Here is a 22,566-nt window from a genome sequence, read left to right as displayed (position 1 = left end):
TAAAGCACTAAATGGTTTGGCTCCCATGTATCTCTCCAGTCTTTTAACACGCTACAATCCGTCACGCTCCCTGAGATCTCAAAACTCTGGGCTTCTAGTAGTTCCTAGAATAGCAAAGTCCACTAAAGGTGGTAGAGCATTTTCACATTTAGCTCCTAAACTCTGGAATAGTCTTCCTGACAGTGTTCGGGCTCAGACACACTCGCCCAGTTTAAGTGTGGATTAAAAACATATATTTTTAGCAAAGCCTACACATAACACACATCACATCATAACCTTGTGCTCCAGAACATCTGATCACATGCACATTATCAACTTGTGCTGTTAACATCATGAACAGCAGCTACGCTAATTCCTCTCCACTGCTTCTCTTTCTCTCCCCATCCTGAGGCTTCCTGAGGTTTGGCCAGCTCCAGTCACGTTCCACCTCATGAAGATTATGGACTTTAAAGAAGTAGATGCCAAAATCGCAAACCTCCTGAACCACCTAGAGACGTACCAGTGCCAACTGGATCAGACTTCATGTGTGGAGTTTTGACATTGGACCTCCTGAAGTGTTTAAAGGCTCTGGCATAGAGAAGCTGATGCTGGATCTGTGATGATCACAAATGTTGAGCTCAGTAGCTCCTAGTTTTATACCAAAGACTGTTGAAAGAACATTTACTTATAATCTTATACTCCAGTGCTCATGTTAGTTCTCACTCTCCAGTGTTCTGTATTGTTGAAAGATTTATGATCAAACTCTTGCTGTCACCCAAATGAGGATAGGTTCCCCTTTTGAGTCTGGTTCCTCTCAAGGTTTCTTCCTCATTACATCTAAGGGAGTTTTTCCTTGCCACAGTCGCCATGGCTTGCTCATCAGGGATAAATGCACACCATTCACCTTGACTGTTGATTTCTGTAAAGCTGCTTTGAGACAATGTCTGTTGTGAAAAGCGCTATACAAATAAACTTGACTTGACTTGACTTGACTTGAACCCTCACCATGACTCAGTTCTCCACAATGAACAGGACTTAACACTGAACCCTCACCATGACTCAGTTCTCTTCACAATAAACAGGACTCAACTCTGAACCCTCACCATGACTCAGTTTTCCAGCAACAGTCAAGGTGAATGGTGTGCATTTATCCCTGATGAGCAAGCCATGGCGACTGTGGCAAGGAGAATTCAACCCTGTACCCTGACCAAGACTCATCTTTGTACCCTGACCAAGACTTAACTTTGTACCCTGACCAAGATTCAACTCTGTACCCTGACCAAGACTCAACTAGGTACCATGACCAAGACTCAACTCTGAACCCTGACCTAGTTTCAACTCTGAATGATCAGGACTCAACTGTGCATGGTGTCCAGAACTCAACTATGTATACTAACCTCAACTCTGTATGCTGACCACAACACAACTCTGTAGGCTGACCAGGTCTCAAATATATATGCTGTATACTATGTAGAGTCACTACTATTTTGGATGCCCACTGCGACTCTGGATACCCACAATAAAAAAAAGATGTCTACCTCAACTTTTATACCAATTACAAATGTATACACTAACCATGTAGACCATTTACACCAACCACCTCTCCACATTTCCACTTCCAATCTGCACACACACCAATCAACATGTCTATATGCCCACTGCCACTCCAAACACCACCAATCAGTACACCCATCTGTTATTTAGCGTACGATAGAGCTTGATCTAGCGACACTGAACAAGGGTTTCATTCTTTTTGAGAGTGTCTCTCTTCCAGATCACATGGTGATATTCTAAACACTTAAGCAAAATATATTTATATTTCGTTTCACATGAAGCAAAATGGTGAAAAAAACACTGCTCAGGCAAAAGGACATAAATAAGCTGCTACAAAAAAATAAACAGCCCTCACAATAGCCAAACCTTTAAAAAGTAGCTAATGACATGAAGAGAGAAACTTTAGAAGTTTAGGGAAAGTCTATTGTGAGATCAGGAGTTCACAGAGAAAAAGAAACTGGTGTAAATGATAGGAGAAGTGGACAAGACAATCCTGCATTCCCCTACATCAAGCCGACAGGAGAGCAGACTGAGGTCAGAGCAACTCTACTGAGACACTTAAGTTATGATTTTCACACAAACTCTTACAGGACAGGACACCTGGGCATGTAATGTCCATAACCACCTGGGACACGATGTGCTCGTAAATTATTTAATAATACAAAAAAAAAGACCCACAAGACACTGTGGAAAATAACACAGTATATAACTGAATAAATGGGGACACTCAATTTAAACATATATACTAAACTCTGAGAACTAAACCCTATATCTTAAAGTGAGGAAGGAGTCAGTGTCTTTTTTAACATTACACTTTCTGAGGTGATTTTTGCTCCAACAACATGGACTAGCAGTCATAATATCTTGTTTATTTCTAGGAAAACACAACAAAAAGTGTGTGCATGTCCTCATAATACACACTATATGAACAAATATTTTGTGAACACCTGACTTTTTGAAGATTGGTATCTGATTTGAACATCACCATTCCATATTTAGTGCCCATCTGGAGATTTGTGCTTATTCAGCAACAAAGGTTCTAGTAAAGATAGGTACTGATGTGGGTGAGGTGAGGAGGCCTGGGGTGCATTCACACTTAGCCCAATAGAGTTAAGGTCACAGCTTTATAGCAGGAGATCCTCCACACACATCCAACCCATATAAAGCATATCTTCATGGAGCAGGCGCTGTGCACAGGGACACTGAACAGGGGAAATGTTCATGCTACTGGATCCAAAGACATCCTGTACAATTGTGTGCCTACAAATTTGTGCTGACAGTCTGGGGAAGATCCACAAATGGCTGGAAAAATTCAGGGGTCCCAATAATTTACTTAGTTGGAGAGATTTATTTCCAGTAAGAATGTTTAAGATATATCTTGTAGATAGAAATTACAGTTCTCAAAAGTATGTAGACAGATTTAGACACTTAAAAAGGATAGAAAAATATGATTAAAAAAACACCATGTCATGCGGCTGCAAAAAAAGTATGTGCAAAGTATTTAATGAATCGGTGTGCTTGGATTTTTTTTAAATGTAAAATACCCTGTTTTCAAATAAAATAGTTAGTTTTGTATTAATACCTATAAAAAATGGATATACAGTAGTAACAGTAGATCTGTAAGTAAGTGAACGAGTGTTTGCAGCTGCTGTATCATTAGTGAGAACATAAACAAACTTGAACGAAACTATACAAGACTGACGCTCTTCACACTATAAATAGAAAACATGCTGTGGTTATGCACCACCATGTAATGGTTTACTTTCAGATAACAGCACAGCCAGTTGTGTTTTATTTCCTACTTATTACATTCAGGTTCTGCATCATTTCCTGATTCATTCAAGATAAACGGACTGAGTGCATCACTGATTATCTACTTAAAAAAATAACAGGAAATATACTGAGTAATGAAGTTCAGGAATTTGTTTGAAGAGTCTAAGTGCTTTCTTAACGTTGCAGCCAAGCCCAAATTTTGTGTGTGTGTGTATTTATATATATATATATATATATATATATATATATATATATATATATATATATATATATATATATATACAAAATGTATAAAACTGGAGGGTTCTTAGGCATTTGGGCTTGGCTGCAACGTTAAGAAAGCACTTAGACTCTACAAACAAATTCCTGAACTGAATATATATGTAGTATCTTAAAATAGTAAGTAAACCCCTCACATTTCAGCAACCATTTTAGTATACCTTCTGAAAGGACAATACTATAGAAATGAAACTTAGATATAGTTTAGAGTTGTCAGTGTACAGCTTGTACAGCAGTACAGATTTACTGTTCTCTGAGAAAAACTCATACCTGTCAACAAAAGTGAGTACACCCTAAATAGTAGTAGCTGTATCTTATGTAACGATGCAAAGCCACATGTCCTATTCATTATGTTCATGTTTTTGTCTGCTTAACAGGACCATACAAATTTGTGTATTCTGTATTAGAGCAGTTATGATTTTGGTGCTTTGAGTGAAATTCTCTCATAATGACCACTGGATGTTTAACATTGGCACCTCATGGTAAAGACTCTGGGGATCTGAGAATTAAAAATGTTAAAAGATGCCGAGGCTGTAAGAAGATCGGTAAAACCCTGAAACTGAATTACAGTACAGTGGTCAGGGTCATACAGAGGTTTTCCAAGAGGGGTTTACATTTGCATTTACATGTGCGGCATTTAGTAGATCCCCTTATCCAGAGCGACGTACAAAAGTGCTTTGAGCAATGAATAAATCTACACTGGTACGCAAGATTACAAACTTATTATAAATATAACCCTTGAATTTTACAAAGCAAACTTGAAAAGTGCTAATTTAGGTGTTTTAGGAAGAGTTACGTCTTTAATCGTCGCTTGTAGATAGTCAGAGACTCTGCTGTACGGACATCTAGGGGAAGTTCATTCCACCACCTCGGTGCCAGAACAAAGAAGAGCCTTGAAGTATAATATATTATAATTATATTATATATATTACATATATTCCGGGTTACAATCGGAACAGGCCTCACAGGGGTCCATGAAAGAAGTTGAGTTCTCATGCTGTGTGTCCAGTGCAGAAGCTGCTTTTAAAAAACAGACGCATGAGTGCTGCAGCATTGCTTTAGAGGTTGCAGAAGCAGAAGGTCCACTTGTCAGTGCTCAGACCATACGGCGAACACTGCAACAAGTCGGTTTGCAGGCCGACGACCCAGAAGGAAGCCTCTTCTGAAGCTGGCTCACAAAAAAGGCTTTGAAAAGTTTGCTGGAGAACAACCTGTCCAACAGCATGAATTACTGGAGCCATGTCTTTGTTTTTAATCTTTGTGAATAACGATTCAGAGATTACATTTATTTATTATTACATTTGACTCCTTTGTCAACTTTGAAATTAACTGAGTGTCCATTGATGTGCATTGTGCAGATCAGTTCAGATATTGGACTTCCTATTTCGACGATTTGTACAGCAGTCTTTTCAATTGACACGCCATCAACATAGAAGGACTCATCTGTACCATCTGTGGAATCTTCCTTTGGTTTGAGCTGATTTACTGCGTTTCTTTGTCTATTCGACTTTGATCATTTCAGTTTGGTCCCTTGTGTTTTGGTTCAATGGTGCACACTATCCACATTAGTATTGCTTTGCTTGGGCACTACAAGACTCTTTGAGTGCATATCGGTCATCTTATGAATTTGACACAATTCTATTGTTTTGATCAATGTTAGCTCACTGTCTCTTAGCAGGATTTTTCCAGGTTCTCCCTAGATTCGGCCTACGTGATAATCAGTCTTTGCTCTCCTTCTCCCACGAACGTGGCAGGTGCATACACAAACGCGCGCTCTCGTTCAATGGGTTTTGGACCGGCCAAATGAAGGAGAATAAATGCACGTGTCCTGGCATCTTTATCTTAGTGAGTAGCTGCTATGAATATATCATATTCTTGCTCAAATACTCGCCATTTCTCTGCAATGTTGCCGTCAAAATATAATGGTTTGGGCCTTCAGGAGCCTTCTGCTATTGTTCTTATGAGAAAACAACAAAAATTGCACATTTCCAAAGAAAACTTTACTTCATAATTTTTTTTTAAACCTCTAAAACCTTCTTTTTATATTATTCGGTTGACTTCTGACACCATGTTTAAACGACGGTCACACTCGTGAGGTTTAAACAACGAAGCTCATTTATTGAGAACCTTGTTCATCTAATGTTTATATGTGCTTTTTTTCTATTCCACCACCAATACTTACGCATACGTCTGATGTCATCACTACGGATACCCATTTATACAAATGCGTGTTAAACATAACAGAACATTAACCCAATGTTCTACAGTGTTGAAGTGGCCAAGTATGTCTCCAGACCTGAACGCTATTATACAGAAGGTGGAGAAGCACCAAGCCGTCCGGCCAAACTGAACGATCGGTAAAGAATGGTCTTAGTCAGGGAGTTGAACAAGAACCCGATGATTTGAGGAAAATAATAAACGTAATCCATTTTGGAATAAAGCTGTAACATACAGTAACACAATGTGGAAAAGGTGAAGCTTTGTGATTACCTTCCTGATGCACTGTATATAGATATAAGGGCTGTCAAAATGAATGGGTTGATAACGCGCTAACGGAAATTAATTTTAACGGCACTGATTTTATTAACACGAGATTTATCAACATTTTCTGTTTGACCCCTGGCCGTAGTTGGAGAAATAGAGATGCAGCCCTAGACAGTAAAGGATGTAGCAACAAACAGAAATAGGGAAAGAAAAAGAACTTCTGAACTGAAAATTCATATACAAAATGAGGTCTGATAGCGGCAAAACCATTGCATTTATTGTCCATGTAACTGAAGCATACAACTGAGGCAGAGAGCGCTCCTCCTCCTCGCCAAAGGCAGCTCACAGTAGATAGTGTGCAGTGGAGAGGGATAGACAAGCAATAGACTCACCACAGCGATAGCTTAACGGGTGGCTACAGCATGTAGGCCATTTAATGTAGTCGAGGACGAGGATCTACTTGAAATTATTCGCATAACGATTTTACCTTCAAGAGCCACCGTTACGAGCAAGATTCACGTATGAAGAGGAGAGAGCTAAAGTTGAGAAGGCGTTGAGACAGGCAAACACGGTTGTGCTCACTGGAGACTACTGGACTTCCCTCAGTAATCATAACTACCTGGGGGTCACAGCACATTATTTTGACACACACTAGAAACTTCTGTTGCACGTTATCAAGACAGACGAGAGGCACGATGCTGACTTTTGTACTGAGCACTTTCTGCTGAGATGCCAGACAGCGGAACATTGAACTCCAAATTAGCACACTGACCACTGACAGTGCACGCAACATGATTACAGCAGCCAGGCAGCTCCCGTTCAATGTGCTGTGTGCAATGCCAAGCATATGCCTGCGATGCCATATATGACAGCGCCTTAGCAAAATGCAGGAAGGTAGTAGGCTATTTCAAGCATAGCCCAGCTCGAACAGCAGCAAGGTGCACATCTTCAAAAGAAAGAATCACTCACACAGAAGGTGTCAAATAGATGGAACAGCACCATGGAATTGATCAAAAGCGTTCAAAGAAATAAAGGACAATTAAAAGATGCACTGGCCGTACATGCAACATCAACATGCCAACAGCAGCTGCTGAGGTTGGAGACTGTGAAGGAACACTGCAGCTAATTTATTGATACTCTCATGTTTGTGTTATGTTTCTCAGTCACAGTAAGGTTGTGCCAAAAGTAGGAATGTGTGTGTGTGTGTGTGTGTGTGTGTGTGTGTGTGTGTGTGTGTGTGTGTGTGTGTGTGTGAGAAAGAGATTGAAACGCACACCCGATAAATAGTTTGTAATTTGTGGAGAATTTGTGTTTTTTTCCCAGAGCTGTATATGCAGATATAAGACGTATATATATATATATATATATATATATATATATATATATATATATATATATATACAGTACAGACCAAAAGTTTGGACACACCTTCTCATTCAAAGAGTTTTCTTTATTTTCATGACTATGAAAATTGTAGAGTCACACTGAAGGCATCAAGGGCTATTTGACCAAGAAGGAGAGTGATGGGGTGCTGTGCCAGATGACCTGGCCTCCACAGTCACCGGACCTGAACCCAATCGAGATGGTTTAGGGGTGAGCTGGACCGCAGAGTGAAGGCAAAAGGGCCAACAAGTGCCAAGCATCTCTCGGGGAACTCTTTCAAGACTGTTGGAAGACCATTTCAGGTGACTACCTCTTGAAGCTCATCAAGAGAATGCCAAGAGTGTGCAAAGCAGTAATCAAAGCAAAAGGTGGCTACTTTGAAGAACCTACAATATGACATTTTTCAGTTGTTTCACACTTTTTTGTTATGTATATAATTCCATATATAATTCCACATGTGTTCATTCATAGTTTTGATGCCTTCAGTGTGAATCTACAATTTTCATAGTCATGAAAATAAAGAAAACTCTTTGAATGAGGTGTGTCCAAACTTTTGGTCTGTACTGTATATATATATATATATATATATATATATATATATATATATATATATATATATATATATATATATACAGTGCCCTCCACAATTATTGGCACCCCTGTTTAAGATGTGGTCATGGACTTCTAAAAATTCTCCTTTTTTTTAAAACAACATAGAACCCAAATGCAAAAAGAGAAAATCCAACCTTTATTTAAGTACATTACTTTGGTGGTAAAAATCACACATTTAGAAAAAAAAAACTTGAAATCATGTGTGCCACAATTATTGGCACCCTGATGTTAATACTTTGTACAACCTCCTTTTGCCAACAAGACAGCACTTAATCTCCTCCTATAACATTTCACAAGATTGGAGAACACAGAGAGAGGGATTTTTGACCATTCTTCTTTGCACAATCTTTCTAGATCATCCAGTGTCCTGGGTCCTCTCTTATGCACTCTTCTCTTTAGCTCGCCCCACAGGTTTTCGATTGGGTTGAGGTCTGGGGACTGAGATGGCCATGGAGGACCTTGAGTTTGTGACTGCTGAACCACTTTTGTGTAGATTTTGCCACATGTTTTGGATCATTATCCTGCTGAAAGACCCAATGACGACCCATCTTCAGCTTTCTGGCAGAGGCCATCAGGTTTTTATTTAAAATATCCTGGTACTTCAAAGCGTTCATAATGCCATGCACCCTAACAAGGTTCCCAGGGCCTTTGGAAGAGAAACAGGCCCACAGCATCACAGATCCTCCACCATACTTCACGGTGGGCATGAGGTGCTTTTCGGCATACTCATCTTTTGTTTTACGCCAGACCCACTTAGAGTGTTTGTTGCCAAAAAGCTCAATCTTAGTCTCATCTGACCAAAGCACACGATCCCAGTTGAAGTCCCAGTACCGCTTAGCAAACTCCAGACGTTTACTAGGTGAGTGTTAGTGAGAAAAGGCTTTTTCCTTGCATGCCTCCCAAACAGCTTGTTGGCATGTAGAGAGCGTCTGATGGTTGTTTTGGAGACTCTGTGACCCCAAGATGCCACTCTTTGATGCAATTCTGTGACGGTGAGCTTGGGAAATTTTTTTACTTCTCTTACCATCCTCCTCACTGTGCGTTGTGGCAAGATAAACTTGGGACCTCTTCCAGCCTTGTTTGTCACTGTTCCAGTTGTTTTAAACTTCTTAATGATTCCTCTGACTGTAGATACCGGCAAGTTAAGGCGAGTGGCTATTTTCTTGTAGCCATTGCCTGACTTATGAAGGTCGACACACATCTGCCTTACTTGAATGGTGTGTTCTCTTGTCTTTGCCATGTTGACAAATGGGTAAGAGAATTAGGCCTCTGTGTCACATCATATTTATACCCCAGGGAAACAGGAAATCATGAATTACTAATTAAAAGTCCCTAGATACCCTGACCAACCTTAGCAACTACAGAAAAATATATATAAAAAAAAAACAATTAAATTTTTCAGAGGAATTGTTAGGGGTGCCAATAATTGTGGGACACATGATTTCAAGTTTTTTTTTTTTCCTAAATGTATGATTTTTTTTACCACCAAAGTTATGTACTTAAATGAAAGGTTGGATTTTTCTCTTTTTTTGCATTTGGGTTCTATGTTGTTTTTAAAAAAAGGAGAATTTTTAGAAGTCCACGACCACATCTTAAACCAAGAATTGTGGAGGGCACTGTATATATTACAGTCCAGACTCCTGGTTCCATAACCTTAAATGACTGTATAAGACTATAGAAAGAACATTACTCACAATCTTCCACTGCAGTGCTCATAGTTTTCACTCTCTGGTGTTTTGTATTGTTTTTATGATTTATGATCACACTCTTGATGTCACCCAAATGATGTTGGGTTCCCCTTTTGAGTTTGGTTCCTCTCAGGGTTTCTTCCTCATAACATCTAAAGGGAATTTCTCCATTCCACAGTGACCACGGCTGCTCATCAGGGATAAACACACATCGTTTACATTAACTGTTAAATTCTGTAAAGCTGCTTTGAGACAATGTCTGTTGTGAAAAGGGCTATAGAAATAAACTTGACTTGACTTTTATATGACTTGACTTTTATAGAGTGAATTTCTATATTGTATTATGTGTGTGTGTGTGTGTGTGTGTGTGTGTGTGTGTGTGTGTGTGTGTGTGTGTGTGTGTGTAAACATGTGTGTTGTGAGAGCAAAAGATTGAAAGTGAGTAAGAGATATTGACACAACACAGGTCTCAGAAGATGACTCAGCATACAAGATTATGTTTAAGGAACCTTTATAACAGATACGGAATAAACAATAAGAAAATAAAAAACAACAACATTGCATGGCTGAGGGTTGCAACATCATTGGACCCTAGGTTTAAGGACCTCAGCTGTCTGAGCAGGGCTGACAGAGCTTAGGTGTGAAGATCATAGGTGTGAAGTTCTTTGTCTTGCTCCAGGAGAGGAGGCAGGGGCTTGCACACAGTGAGATAAACCAGTGACAACTGAGCCACCTAAGATGAGATTATGTCTCATGTCTCTGCCAGAGTCTTCATCTGATGATGTAGAGGACTGTATTGAGAAATGTGTGAAGCTATACTTCTACTGTCCCCTAGTGCTGGTCCCAACATGAAGAGGCACACAGTTAGATGGGACACATAGCACGCAGTTATTTAGCAACACCTGCCACATCCACACCTTGTGAAAGATTGTTTTCACTGGCAGGGCATGTTCAAAGACAAAGTTCTTTGAAAAACATGTCTACTCGACATGTTTCAAAAATGGTAGACATGTTTTTCAAAGAACTTTGTCTATTAAACACATGGAATAAAACATAGAAAAAACACAGGTTCCCAGTTGCTCGAACAGTCAAACCAGTTTACATTTTCAGATGACAGGGCACCTCGCTTTTTCTGAACAACATGCCCTGCCAGGGAAAATAATCTTTCACAAGGTGTGGATGTGGCAGGTGTTGCTGAATATCTGCATGCAATGTGTCCCATCTTCATGTTGGGACCAGCACTGAGGGGACAGTAGCAGTAGCGCTTTACACATTTCTCAATACAGTCCTCTTCATCATCAGATGTAGACTTCAACATCTTTATTTATGCTCTATGTTTGAATGGTCTCTTTGTGCATCTTCTGTCTCTATGTGTATCTTCTGTCCCTACAGAAGATACACTACAATAGTTGCTAAAATGTGAGGGGTGCATTTACTTTTGTTAGATACTGTATATATGAAAGGAAACTTCATTTGGGGAAGTTTGTTTCTTTAATACTGATAAAAATCAGACCTGCAGTTTGCTAATTAAATCTGAAGTTGTACAGCGTCATGTTGAGCCTCTTGTTCTGTTAGCTGGTTGAATTCAAATCGCTGAATCAGTGACACAAGCAGGACACAGAGAGACAGAGAGAGAGAGAGAGAGAGAGAGAGACAGATTTTTCCTGACGTCTCAATGGGAGGCTGTGAAATGGACCAAGAGTTTGATTCAGCCAGCAGGGGAGAAACGAAGCCTCATGCTGAGGGTCTGATTGATACTCCAGGACAAGAACAGTGACAAAGCAAACCACAAGACAGTGCAGAGGTCAATGAGACACAACGTACTCATATAACACGGGAGCTTCACAAACTGAGACATGAGTTAACCAAAAAAAACAAAAGTTCTCACTATATTTATGTTATTTGGACGATGCCCTTATACAGAGCAACTTTCATAAATATTATTTTATATAACAGCAGTTGAGGTAGCAGGGAGTACAAAAGTATTACATAGCAGTGCCTGATGCACTGGTACCTTCTGGGAAGTCTTATTTTATTGGGAAGAAATTGGACTTTGGATCAGAATGTCGTGAGTCCAAATCCCAGCCTCATCAAACCCCTGATCCTGGGCCCTTGAGCAAGGCCCTTAACTATTTCACTACTCAGGTGTGTGAATGAGATGAAAGTAAGTGGCTCTGGATAAGGACGCCTGTCAAAAATACCATACATGTGATGTAAATGTACTGGAATTTAAACCCATGACCTTTTATCATCAGACATCTATCACCTTAAGAACTGATTCTCGAGGAGTCTCTGTGTGCCATATTCAGGCTACAGGACAGTCTTTGATCTTTCTTTTTAGTTTTCAAGGTCCCACAGAACCTGGTCCTCATCAGGCATTCAGCCTGGTTGTAAATATCAAATCTGCCCTTTAAATACATTTGTGTTCAATCTGTTTTACTCTCATTAAAGTCATTCAGAAAATAAGAATAAAACATGTTATTGAATTTCTGTTTGAAAATCAATTCAATTGATTTTTATCTGTATTGCGCCTCAAACAATGAACGTTGTCTCAAAGCAGCTTTACACAGATATTGTGGTGATAAAAATGAATAAGATGTTCTTTATAAGTGTAAGTTTGTCCCTGATGAAGGAGCTCTAAAATCCATGGCAAAGAAAAATAAATACATTGTTTGTAAAAGATACGGCTCCTGGATAAGTACAGATGGCACAATACCTCTTTTCTCTTCTAAAGGAGAAAGAACCCTTTGTAATTGTCGTTCTAATTGTGTATGACTGAACTAGATGAATGAACGAGGATCTGCTGATTCACTGATGTTGGTTCGGGTGACAGGGGCATGGGGTACGTCTAGTTCCCCTACCCTCGAACCAACAAAAGAAAGAGTGCATTAAAAAAAACCCGTAAAAACAGCTTTATATGTCTCACAAATGTCTTAAAATAACTGATCGTTTTTTTTTTTTTTATATATAATTGTAGCATTCAAAACAACTTCCCACAAAAAGTCTCCTTATTCATGCTCACGCTTAAAAAGTAGCCTGCGCTCATGTAATTTAAAGAAAGAGTCACTAAAAATATAATTGAACAATTACAAACTAATCATTGTGGTAATCCGAATCGAAATTACAATCATTACCCCAACTCTCCGGACACTGTTCTCACTGTATTGTTTTCCGGCTCCTATAGAAAGCCACGGTACATCCTCGATTAATTAAAACTTCACTTTAAATAAAAAGGAAAGACTGATTTCACAAAATGTAGTTGAGTAAAAGGTAAAATATTTGTCTTTAAAATGAAGTGGAGTTAAAGTAAAAGTCTCCCCAAATGGACACTTCAGTAAAGTACAGATAGGTGAAAAAGCTACTTAAGCACATTAACGAATTACAGTTACTTCATTACTGCTCACCACTGGTCCTGGACCATTCACAATTTATATGTGGCACTTACAAATTATTTTTTTGCCAAAGTTCACCAGTTTACCAGTCGTGCAGGCTGCCAATGTTCCTATCTATCTATCTATCTATCTATCTATCTATCTATCTATCTATCTATCTATCTATCTATCTATCTATCTATCTATCTATCTACCTATCTATCTACCTATCTATCTATCTATCTATTCACTCACTCACTCATCTATCTATCTATCTATCTATCTATCTATCTATCTATCTATCTATCTATCTATCTATCTATCTATCTATTCACTCACTCACTCACTCACTCACTCACTCACTTATCTATCTATCTATCTATCTATCTATCTATCTATCTATCTATCTATCTATCTATCTATCTATCTATCTATCTATCTATTTACTCACTCACTCACTCACTTATCTATCTATCTATCTATCTATCTATCTATCTATCTATCTATCTATCTATCTATCTATCTATCTATCTATCTATCTATCTATCTATCTATCTATTTAGTTTATTTCCAAGACTTATGGCTTTTTTGTCTTGTGATAAAGGAGTGAATCAATAGGTAAGAATGTGTATGACAATTTCAGCTATCTTAACCTATGTACAGCTTTACGCTCTCCTTTATTATTGACAATTAAGATTAATCTGCACAATTCATCAATTCACAAAACACATTTATAAAAAAAGATCTAAAATTTTATGTCAACCACAAGACACTTTTGTCAACCCTCAAGAGCCTTGGTATCCGCGGAACAGCATGGGAATGGTTTGCTTCCTACCTGGAAGCAAATGCTTGACAGACATATCTTCATGGATGAGTGCTCACCAACTAAAACTTAACCCAGCAAAACAGAACTGCTGGTCATCCCAGGCGATTCATCTCCATGTCAGCTACAGCAGCGCGTTTTATTAATTATCTTCCCGATATTACGATATTAGATAGATCTCCGTCAGACCCCGCAGAGCTCGACTGGGCCACTGAACATCTAGAAACAACGTTACGTTACACTCTAGATGATGTAGCTCCCCTTAAGACCAAAATGATCAGGGAGAAAAAATTAGCACAGTGGTATAATGATCATACGCACACCTTAAAACAGACCACTCGAAAACTAAAGCGTAAATGGCGTCAAACAAAATTAACAGTATTTCAAATAGCATGGAAGGAGAGCCTCCTAAATTATAGAAAATCTCTTAGTGCTGCCAGATCAGCATATTTCTCCACCCTCATAGAAAATAACAAGCATAATCCTAGATTTTTATTCAGCACGGTAGCAAAATTAACAGGAATAAAAGCACTGCGCTAACATGCACACCATCAATAGGTAGTAATGATTTCATGAACTTTTTTAATAATAAAATTGAAAACATCAGGCAAGAAATCCAGGCGGTTAATATAAATCCAAATTATTTTACAAGTAACCCTGTAGACAGCAGTGTCATTATAGCAGACAATCAATTACAAAGCTTCACTACTATTCATGAGAGTGACTTAATTTCATTAATCTCCTCATCAAAATCATCAACCTGTATTCTCGATCCCTTGCCTACTAGTTTCTTTAAACAGATAGCTCCAGAGGTAATCAAACCTGTTTTAAAAATAATTAACTCTTCCATTAGCACTGGTTATGTACCGAAATCCTTCAAACTGGCAGTTATCCACCCCCTTATTAAGAAACCTGACCTTGACCCATGTCAGTTGTCCAACTACAGACCGATATCAAATCTCCCCTTTATATCCAAAATTTTAGAAAAGGTTGTAGCACAGCAGTTATGCTCACATCTGCTTATGAATAACATTTTGAAATGTATCAGTCAGGATTTCGGCCTCATCATAGCACAGAGACGGCGCTAGTTAAGGTGGTAAATGACCTGTTATTGGCCTCTGATCAGGGTTTTGTCTCCTTACTTGTTTTGCTCGACCTTAGTGCAGCTTTTGACACCATTGATCACACTATACTGCTTGCTAGACTTGAGAATGTTGTAGGAATAAAGGAACAGCTCTCTCTTGGCTCAGGTCTTATTTGACTGATCGCTATCAGTTTGTGGATGTAAATGGTGAGTTCTCCACGCTCTATGAGGTAAAGTTTGGTGTTCCTCAAGGATCTGTCTTAGGCCCACTGCTTTTCTCTTTATATATGCTGCCTCTTGGTGAAATTATTCATAAACATGGGATTCGCTTCCATTGCTATGCTGATGACACACAGCTGTATATTTCAGCAAAGCCAGATGAGAGAGATCAGCTTAACAATGTTGAGAAGTGTGTAAAGGACATTAGACAGTGGATGCTTAATAACTTTCTTCTGCTCAACTCAGATAAGACGGAAGTACTTTTACTAGGACCACATGCAGCTAGAAGTAAACTTTCCGATTACGTAGCATCTCTGGATGGTGTTTCTGTTTCAGCATGTACGGCTGTCAAAGACCTTGGTGTGATTATTGACCCGAGTCTTTCCTTTGAGTCTCACGTGAATAATATCACCAGAATCGCCTTCTTTCACCTTAGAAATATTGCTAAGATTAGAAATATGATGTCGTTACAGGATGCAGAAAACTGGTTCATGCTTTTGTTACTTCTAGATTAGACTACTGTAACGCTTTACTGTCTGGGTGTGCGAGTAAGTGCATCAATAAGCTTCAGTTAGTCCAGAATGCAGCAGCAAGGGTCCTCACTAGATCTAGGAAATATGACCACATCACCCCTGTTTTAATCAGTCTACACTGGCTCCCAATCAAATCTCGCATTGACTATAAAATATTACTACTGACGTATAAAGCACTCAATGGTCTCGCACCGCAGTATCTGAGTGAACTTCTGTACCAGTATGATCCTCCACGCCTACTTAGATCAAAAGGTGCTGGCTATCTGTTGGTTCCTCAAATAATGAAGACTACAGCAGGGGGCAGATCTTTCTCTTATAAAGCCCCACAGTTATGGAACAGCCTTCCAATCAGTGTTCGGGACTCAGACACAGTCTCAGTGTTCAAGTCGAGGTTGAAAACGTATTTATTTAGTCAAGCCTTTTATCAGTAGATTTCTCTTAGGTAAAGGCACAGATCTGGAGGGAACATGGATATAGAGTGTTTGGTGAACTGGTATATTTGTATGCTGTCGCCCCTCACATTCACACGTTCACTCAGGTTTGTTGACGGTGGTGTGGTGGGTCGTCTCTTATCCCAGAGATCCCTCATGTCTGTGTTACCTTCTGGTTCTCCCTTTTAGTTATGCTGCCATAGCGAGTCTTGCCGGAGTCCAAACTGCACAGTGACATTAACTTTCGTACACCAATAGTTACACTTAATAATCCATATCCTTCTCTTCCGTCACCCTCTCTCTCTCTCTCTCTCTCTCTCTCTCTCTCTCTCTCTCTCTCTCTTCGGTCGAGTTAAACATGCTCCTGAGGCTCCAGTGACCAGTGTTCCTGCCCTCTCCTCCTTGGATCTTCACACTTCTGTGCAGCTCGGGACGGTCTCTTAATTCCGGAGTAGAACGGGTGCTTTGAGGACGGATTGGACTGTAGTTGGTGTCGGCGGTCTGCTGCACTGACTCGGGAGTGCAGTTTGCTTCTGATCATCATCACTGTACCCCACAACATTGTATATCTGCTTCAAATGGACATTTGGTGCAACCCAGATGAGGATGGGTTCCCTCTTGAGTCTGGTTCCTCTCAAGGTTTCTTCCTTATGCCATCTCGGGGAGTTTTTCCTTGCCACAGTTGCTCATCAGGGACAAACATACTTACAAAGAACATATTTATGTTTAATCACCACATTATCTGTGTAAAGCTGCTTTGAGACAATGTTCATTGTTAAAAGCGCTATACAAATAAAAATGAATTGAATTGAATTGAATGTCAAGATCTCCAAATAACACTTCATGACTCTCTGCTCTGCCCTTCAGCCACTGCTCATAACCTCGGGGTAACTATGAACAATGAACTGTCCTTCTTCCCAGATATTGCTAACGTGGCTCGTTCTTGTAGATTTCTTTTCTACAACATCCGAAGGATTCGACCATTTCTGTCCACACAGACTGCCCAGGTGCTTATTCAGTCTCTTGTGATTTCAAGACTCGACTACTGCAGCTCTCTGCTGGCAGGTCTTCCCCTGAACGCTATTCGTCCACTGCAAATTATCCAAAACGCAGCTGCACGACTTGTGTTCAATCTGCCCAAGTTCTCCCACACCACCCCACTGCTGCGCCCTTCACTGGCTTCCAGTAGCTGCACGTATCAGATTTAAAACACTGATGTTTGCCTACAAGGCCAAAAATGGACCAGCGCCCTCTTTCCTCAGTGACCTCATCACATCTCGCACTGCACCACGCTGTCTGAGATCCTCCAGCACTGCTCGACTGGTACCACCTTCTCTCAGAATGAGAGGTAAGTACACTTCAAGGCTCGTCTCTGTTCTGGCACCAAGGTGGTGGAATGAACTTCCCCTAGATGTACGTACAGCAGAGTCCCTGATTATCTTCAGGCGACAACTAAAGACCTGCCTTTTCCTTAAACACTTAAATTAGCACTTTCCAAGTTTGTAGAATTCTAGGGTTATATTTATATTAAGTTTGTAATCTGGCGTACCAGTGTAGATTTATTCATTACTAGAGACTCAAAGCACTTTTGTAAATCGCTCTGGATAAAAGCGTCTGCTAAACGCCGCAAATGTAAATGTAAATGTAAATGTCTTAACCTACATACAGCTTTACGCTCTCCTTTATTAGTGACATTCAAGATTGATCTGCACAATTCATCAATTCACAAAACACATTTATAAAAAAAGATCAAAAATTTTAATTGAAATTTTAGATGACAGATGATGACAAATGCTTTTATGATGTGACTAAACGATGTGGAGGTTAAACAAGTAATTTAGAGAATTTCATTTCTGAACTGAGAAACGCTCCAAAGTAACTGAGAAAAACTGTAAAACCTGGTAACAATCCAAAATGATCAAAAACATGTAATATTGTCCACCTCAACAATACTGGATATTTAATAGCACAGTTTTGGTGCATGCAAAACACTTTCATCCTTTCATGTTTCATTTTTAAAATTCTGCCACGTATATAATAACTAAAAGAGCTTCCTCATACCAACCAAACAACATCCGAACAACACCGAACATTTCCACTAAACCCAAACCAACTTCCCTCGACGCTCCTGAGCACTAAACACACGCCAAAATCAATACCAGCCCTGAGCTGGAGCTTAAACAGCTGTAATACATGACAGCTGCAGCGACTAAACAGCTGCATTTGCTGCCGTGTATCAATACAACTGCACCTTAATGAAAATCTGTTCAACATGACATCTGAACACACGCGGATCTCGAAGCTCCTGCGCACTTACCATGAAGATCCTCCTGAGGGTTTGTTTCGGGGGGTTCTGGGGCCGCCGTACCCGCTGGGGGAGAGGCACAGAGGTTGTGGAGGAGTGCTCGAAAATCATGTTGAAGTTGGAGAAGAAATGAAGAGACAGACTGAACTCACTGAGATCTCTCTCATGCACACACGCACACACACACACACACACACACACACACACACACACACGCAAAGCTCTTAACAAGCACTTAGTAAAACACACGACTCTGTTCTACATCGTTTCCTGTTACATGCTGATGGAACAGCGCAGAAACTCCTTCGTTCTGGAGCTGCCTGAAAGTTCCAACTTTACTGATACAACTCTGACACTGGAGACTCCTTTCATCAGTGTAAATAAATATATAAACACAAACTGATAGATAGATTAGATAGATTAGATAGATAGATAGATAGATAGATAGATAGATAGATAGATAGATAGATAGATAGATAGATAGATAGATGGATGGATGGATGGATGGATGGATGGATGGATGGATGGATGGATGAGTTGATAGACAGACTAATCTATAACCTTTAGAACAACCAGAATTCAGACTAGATTTACACTAATACAGCATGAGGATGTTTTTGTCTCGTCCATTTGTACCCTTCAGTCTCTCAGTGTTGAAGCGTCACTCAGTAAGGTGAGGTAGTCTGCCATCAGGAGCCCTTGTGTGCTTCTGGGTAGGTACTAGCATTAGCAGCACATGCTAACAGTGATCATTCATTAGCCACTCTTGAATAATCAAGAACAAGTATTTAAACACTAGTGGGAGTTCAAAGTTGATGTTCGTGAGGGCTGAAGTTAACTGTAATCCCCTGATTTAGATAAATGGAAAGGATAAATTTACCCCAAGTGACAAAACACATAAAAATGAGACTGTGGGAGTCTTTTGGAGGCAAAATATGGCACTAATCTTTGTTACCAACCCAAGGAGGAGTTTCTTTGGCAGTTTTGCTGCTCAGTTTGGTAATTTTTCACCATTGTCTTAGGTATTTCGATCTATCGTTACCATATTTTTACATTTCTTTTGTTCGTTTTTCTTTTATCATTGGTAGTATGCTATTGTTTACAACGCTAGTTTTGTCATTTTTTGCAGTTTGCAAAAACAGCATTTCTGAAATTTACTATATGGATAAAAGTTTGTGGACACCTGAGCATAAGAAGCATGTAATTTTTGAACATCCTATTCCACATTAACCCTAATTTCCTGTTATAATAAGCTCCACTCTTCTGGGAAGATGCTCCACTAAATTTTGTGGAGATTTGTGTTCATCAGCTATCAGTGGTGTAAGTGAGATGAGGAGGCCTGTTGTGCAGTCAGCGTTTACATTTATCCCAAAGGGGTTTAATAGGGTTGGAGCTCCTTAGCAGGAGATCTTGGACTCAATCTAATGTAAAAAACATATCTCTTTTAGCTGGCATGGTGCACAGGGGTATTGTCATGCTGGAAGAGGTTTGGGTCTTGTAGTTAAAGTGAAGGTCATCCAAAGACATCCTTTACAATAGTGTGTCTCCGACGTTGTGGTAACCGTTTGGGGAAGAACCACATATGACTTGAAAAGAAAGGTGTCCCAATACTTTTTAGTCCATATAGTGTGTAATTAAAAAATAAAGATCTGGAAGCATTACGTCAGCTCAGGATGTGGTGACAGCACGTCGTAAGCGGTTATATAAAACACAGAAAAAAACATTTACATACAGTAAAATACAGTCAAAAAATACAATCTCAAAAACTGTCTCACGACAAATCCAGAAAAAAATACAAAATAAATTAATTAACTTATTTGGGGGCCTTAAAAAGCAGATATGATTTGAACAGTGATACTGTACATACATGAATCTCCAGAGAAACTCAAATGAATGTTTCTAATAATAAGTTGAAGATGATGTTAGTAAATCACAGTAGTGAAAGATGAAGCTTCTAGGCACTTTTCTGCACTAATGGATCCATTAAAACCAGATCAAACCAAATCTATAAAAGCCAGATATCTATCTATTCAGAGCGAGAAATGCACAAAAGAATCGACACTTCATCAACAAAAGTATTGGGACACCTGGCATTTCTAGCCATATGTGGGTTTTCACCAAACTGTCACCACGAAGCTGAAGGCAAACAATTGTATATGATGTCTTTGGATGTGTGAAATTTTCCCTTCGCTTGAACTAGGAGTCCCAAACCTGTTCCAGCATGACAATGCTCCTGTGCACAAAGCCAGGTCCATGAAGATACAATTCAGTTTCATTTGTAGATCGCGTTTAATAACGGACATGTTTCAAAGCAGCTTTACGGAGATAAAGAGCTTCTAAAGTAGTACAAAATATTGTACAAGTTTAGTGCCTAAAAGTTTGTTGATTACAAGTGTAGGTTTGTCCCTTATATGTGAGTCGGTGGTGACTGTGGCATGAAAAACTTCCTGAGATGATATGAGGAAGAAACCCTGAGAGGAACCAGACTCAAAATGGAGCATATCCCCATCTATGTGGCACCGAATGTCTATTTAGTAGAAGATATGCTTTAATTGTGTTGAAGGGGAACATCTCCTGCTATAGAGCTCTGACCTCAACCCTAATAAACATGATTTATGTGAACGCTGACTGCACCCCAGGCTTCCTCATCTCAACTACATCAGTACCTGACTTTACTAACACCCTTATAGCTGAAGGAATCTCCACAAGCACACTCCAAAATCTAGTGGAACATCTTCCCAAAAGTGTGGATCTTATAAGAATAGCAAGTGGGGACTAAATGTGGAATAAGACTTTATTGAGACAGATTTTCTGCTAAAAGACTGAACACCTTTAGCTTCATGGAGACTTGTATAAAGAGTTGTGAGCTTGTAATTACCCAGTAGGAAAACCAGGTTGTACAAAACGATCATGAGAAAAATGATAATAGCATAAATCCAGAATAAATACAGAAACCCAAGTGCCACAGTGAAAATAAAATGACTAATCTCCACTTTTTCTGAAGAAGATTCAGAGAACCGAAACAGAAATATGAAGTTCTCTCTCTACTGATACACCGTGTACACACGCATAACATCATGAACGAGCTGCAAATGAAATCTCATTACGCCTTTCTACAATCTGTACCTACTCAAATTACACTGGGAGTAACAGCGTATCAAATTTTCCACTTCTCCTCCAGCTTTCTTTCACTTCCTGTGACCTCGCAGTGGTTCTACTTTTCTAAATCTCTTTACCTGGTGCACAGTGTAGCTCGCTGATGGAGCTGCTCGGGCCACAGAGGAAACTCATAACACACCATTTATGTAAGAAATGTGAGGAGGAAGGATTTCAAATGGTTTGAACAACTCAGAAACATTTTTTATGTGATTATAAAGAGAAAAAAAATGAATTATTATATTATTACTTTCAACATCAAAGATTGCTGAATCTCAAGGCCAAAAGCTACAGCGTGCAGGTTTATTCAGAATATTTTACTCTGGATTCTGATTACAGATTAAAGATTAGATTCTGTCCTAGAATTAATTCCTCTCAGAGAAAAGTCTAATCACTTGTGCAATGTACTGAAGGAAACACTGCTTGACTTCCGTTCCATTGAGACTGGGTTTTAACTCGATCGTTAGATCGTCACCTCGGGTTAGTCCTGATCCTGGACTCGACTCCAGCCCTAGTGAATCAATACAGGATAGTAAGATCAGCCACTGTATTACTGCATCATGATGTGATGCACTTGGATATCGTGATTGCTCTTAAATCAGATCTAATATCATTACAGTTCACAAATCTCATTTCCTTTGACTGATTATTGTCGTGTATCAGTGGTTTAGACGTCTAATTCTAGTTTTAATGGGTAAACACGGCAGAATGAGGTGCAGCTGCTGCTCGTTTGTCTCTGTACTCTCCTGCGTTTTTGCTGTTATACTACAGAACACACACACACACACACGCACAAAACACAAGCCCTGCCAGAACCCTAATGTTTTTATTACACAATTTATCTCTCGCATTACGGGCTGATATATGTGTGTGTGTGTGTGTGTGTGTGTGT

General features: G+C 39.5%; 1 protein-coding gene across 3 annotated transcripts in view; it reads right to left on the bottom strand.

Moving 5' to 3' along the window:
• Positions 1–22,566, bottom strand: part of LOC124385243 (dipeptidyl aminopeptidase-like protein 6) — a 120,852-nt gene that overhangs the window by 74,877 nt on the left and 23,409 nt on the right. For 2 of the 3 annotated variants that reach the window (XR_006925714.1, XM_046848434.1), the window contains exon 3: positions 18,531–18,584. The exons of the other annotated variant lie outside the window; for it this stretch is intronic. Coding sequence is in view for 1 of the 2 variants with exons in the window: in XM_046848434.1 (XP_046704390.1) it covers positions 18,531–18,584 (54 nt within the window). In the remaining variant the exon portion in view is untranslated. The remainder of the gene's footprint in view (positions 1–18,530; positions 18,585–22,566) is intronic. 3 annotated transcript variants of the gene reach the window in all.

The sequence above is a fragment of the Silurus meridionalis genome, chromosome 4 (assembly GCF_014805685.1).
Source record: "Silurus meridionalis isolate SWU-2019-XX chromosome 4, ASM1480568v1, whole genome shotgun sequence".
NCBI lineage: Eukaryota > Metazoa > Chordata > Actinopteri > Siluriformes > Siluridae > Silurus > Silurus meridionalis.
The sequence above is the reverse complement of the archived record's forward strand: the minus strand, read 5'-3'. Positions and strand labels throughout refer to the sequence as shown.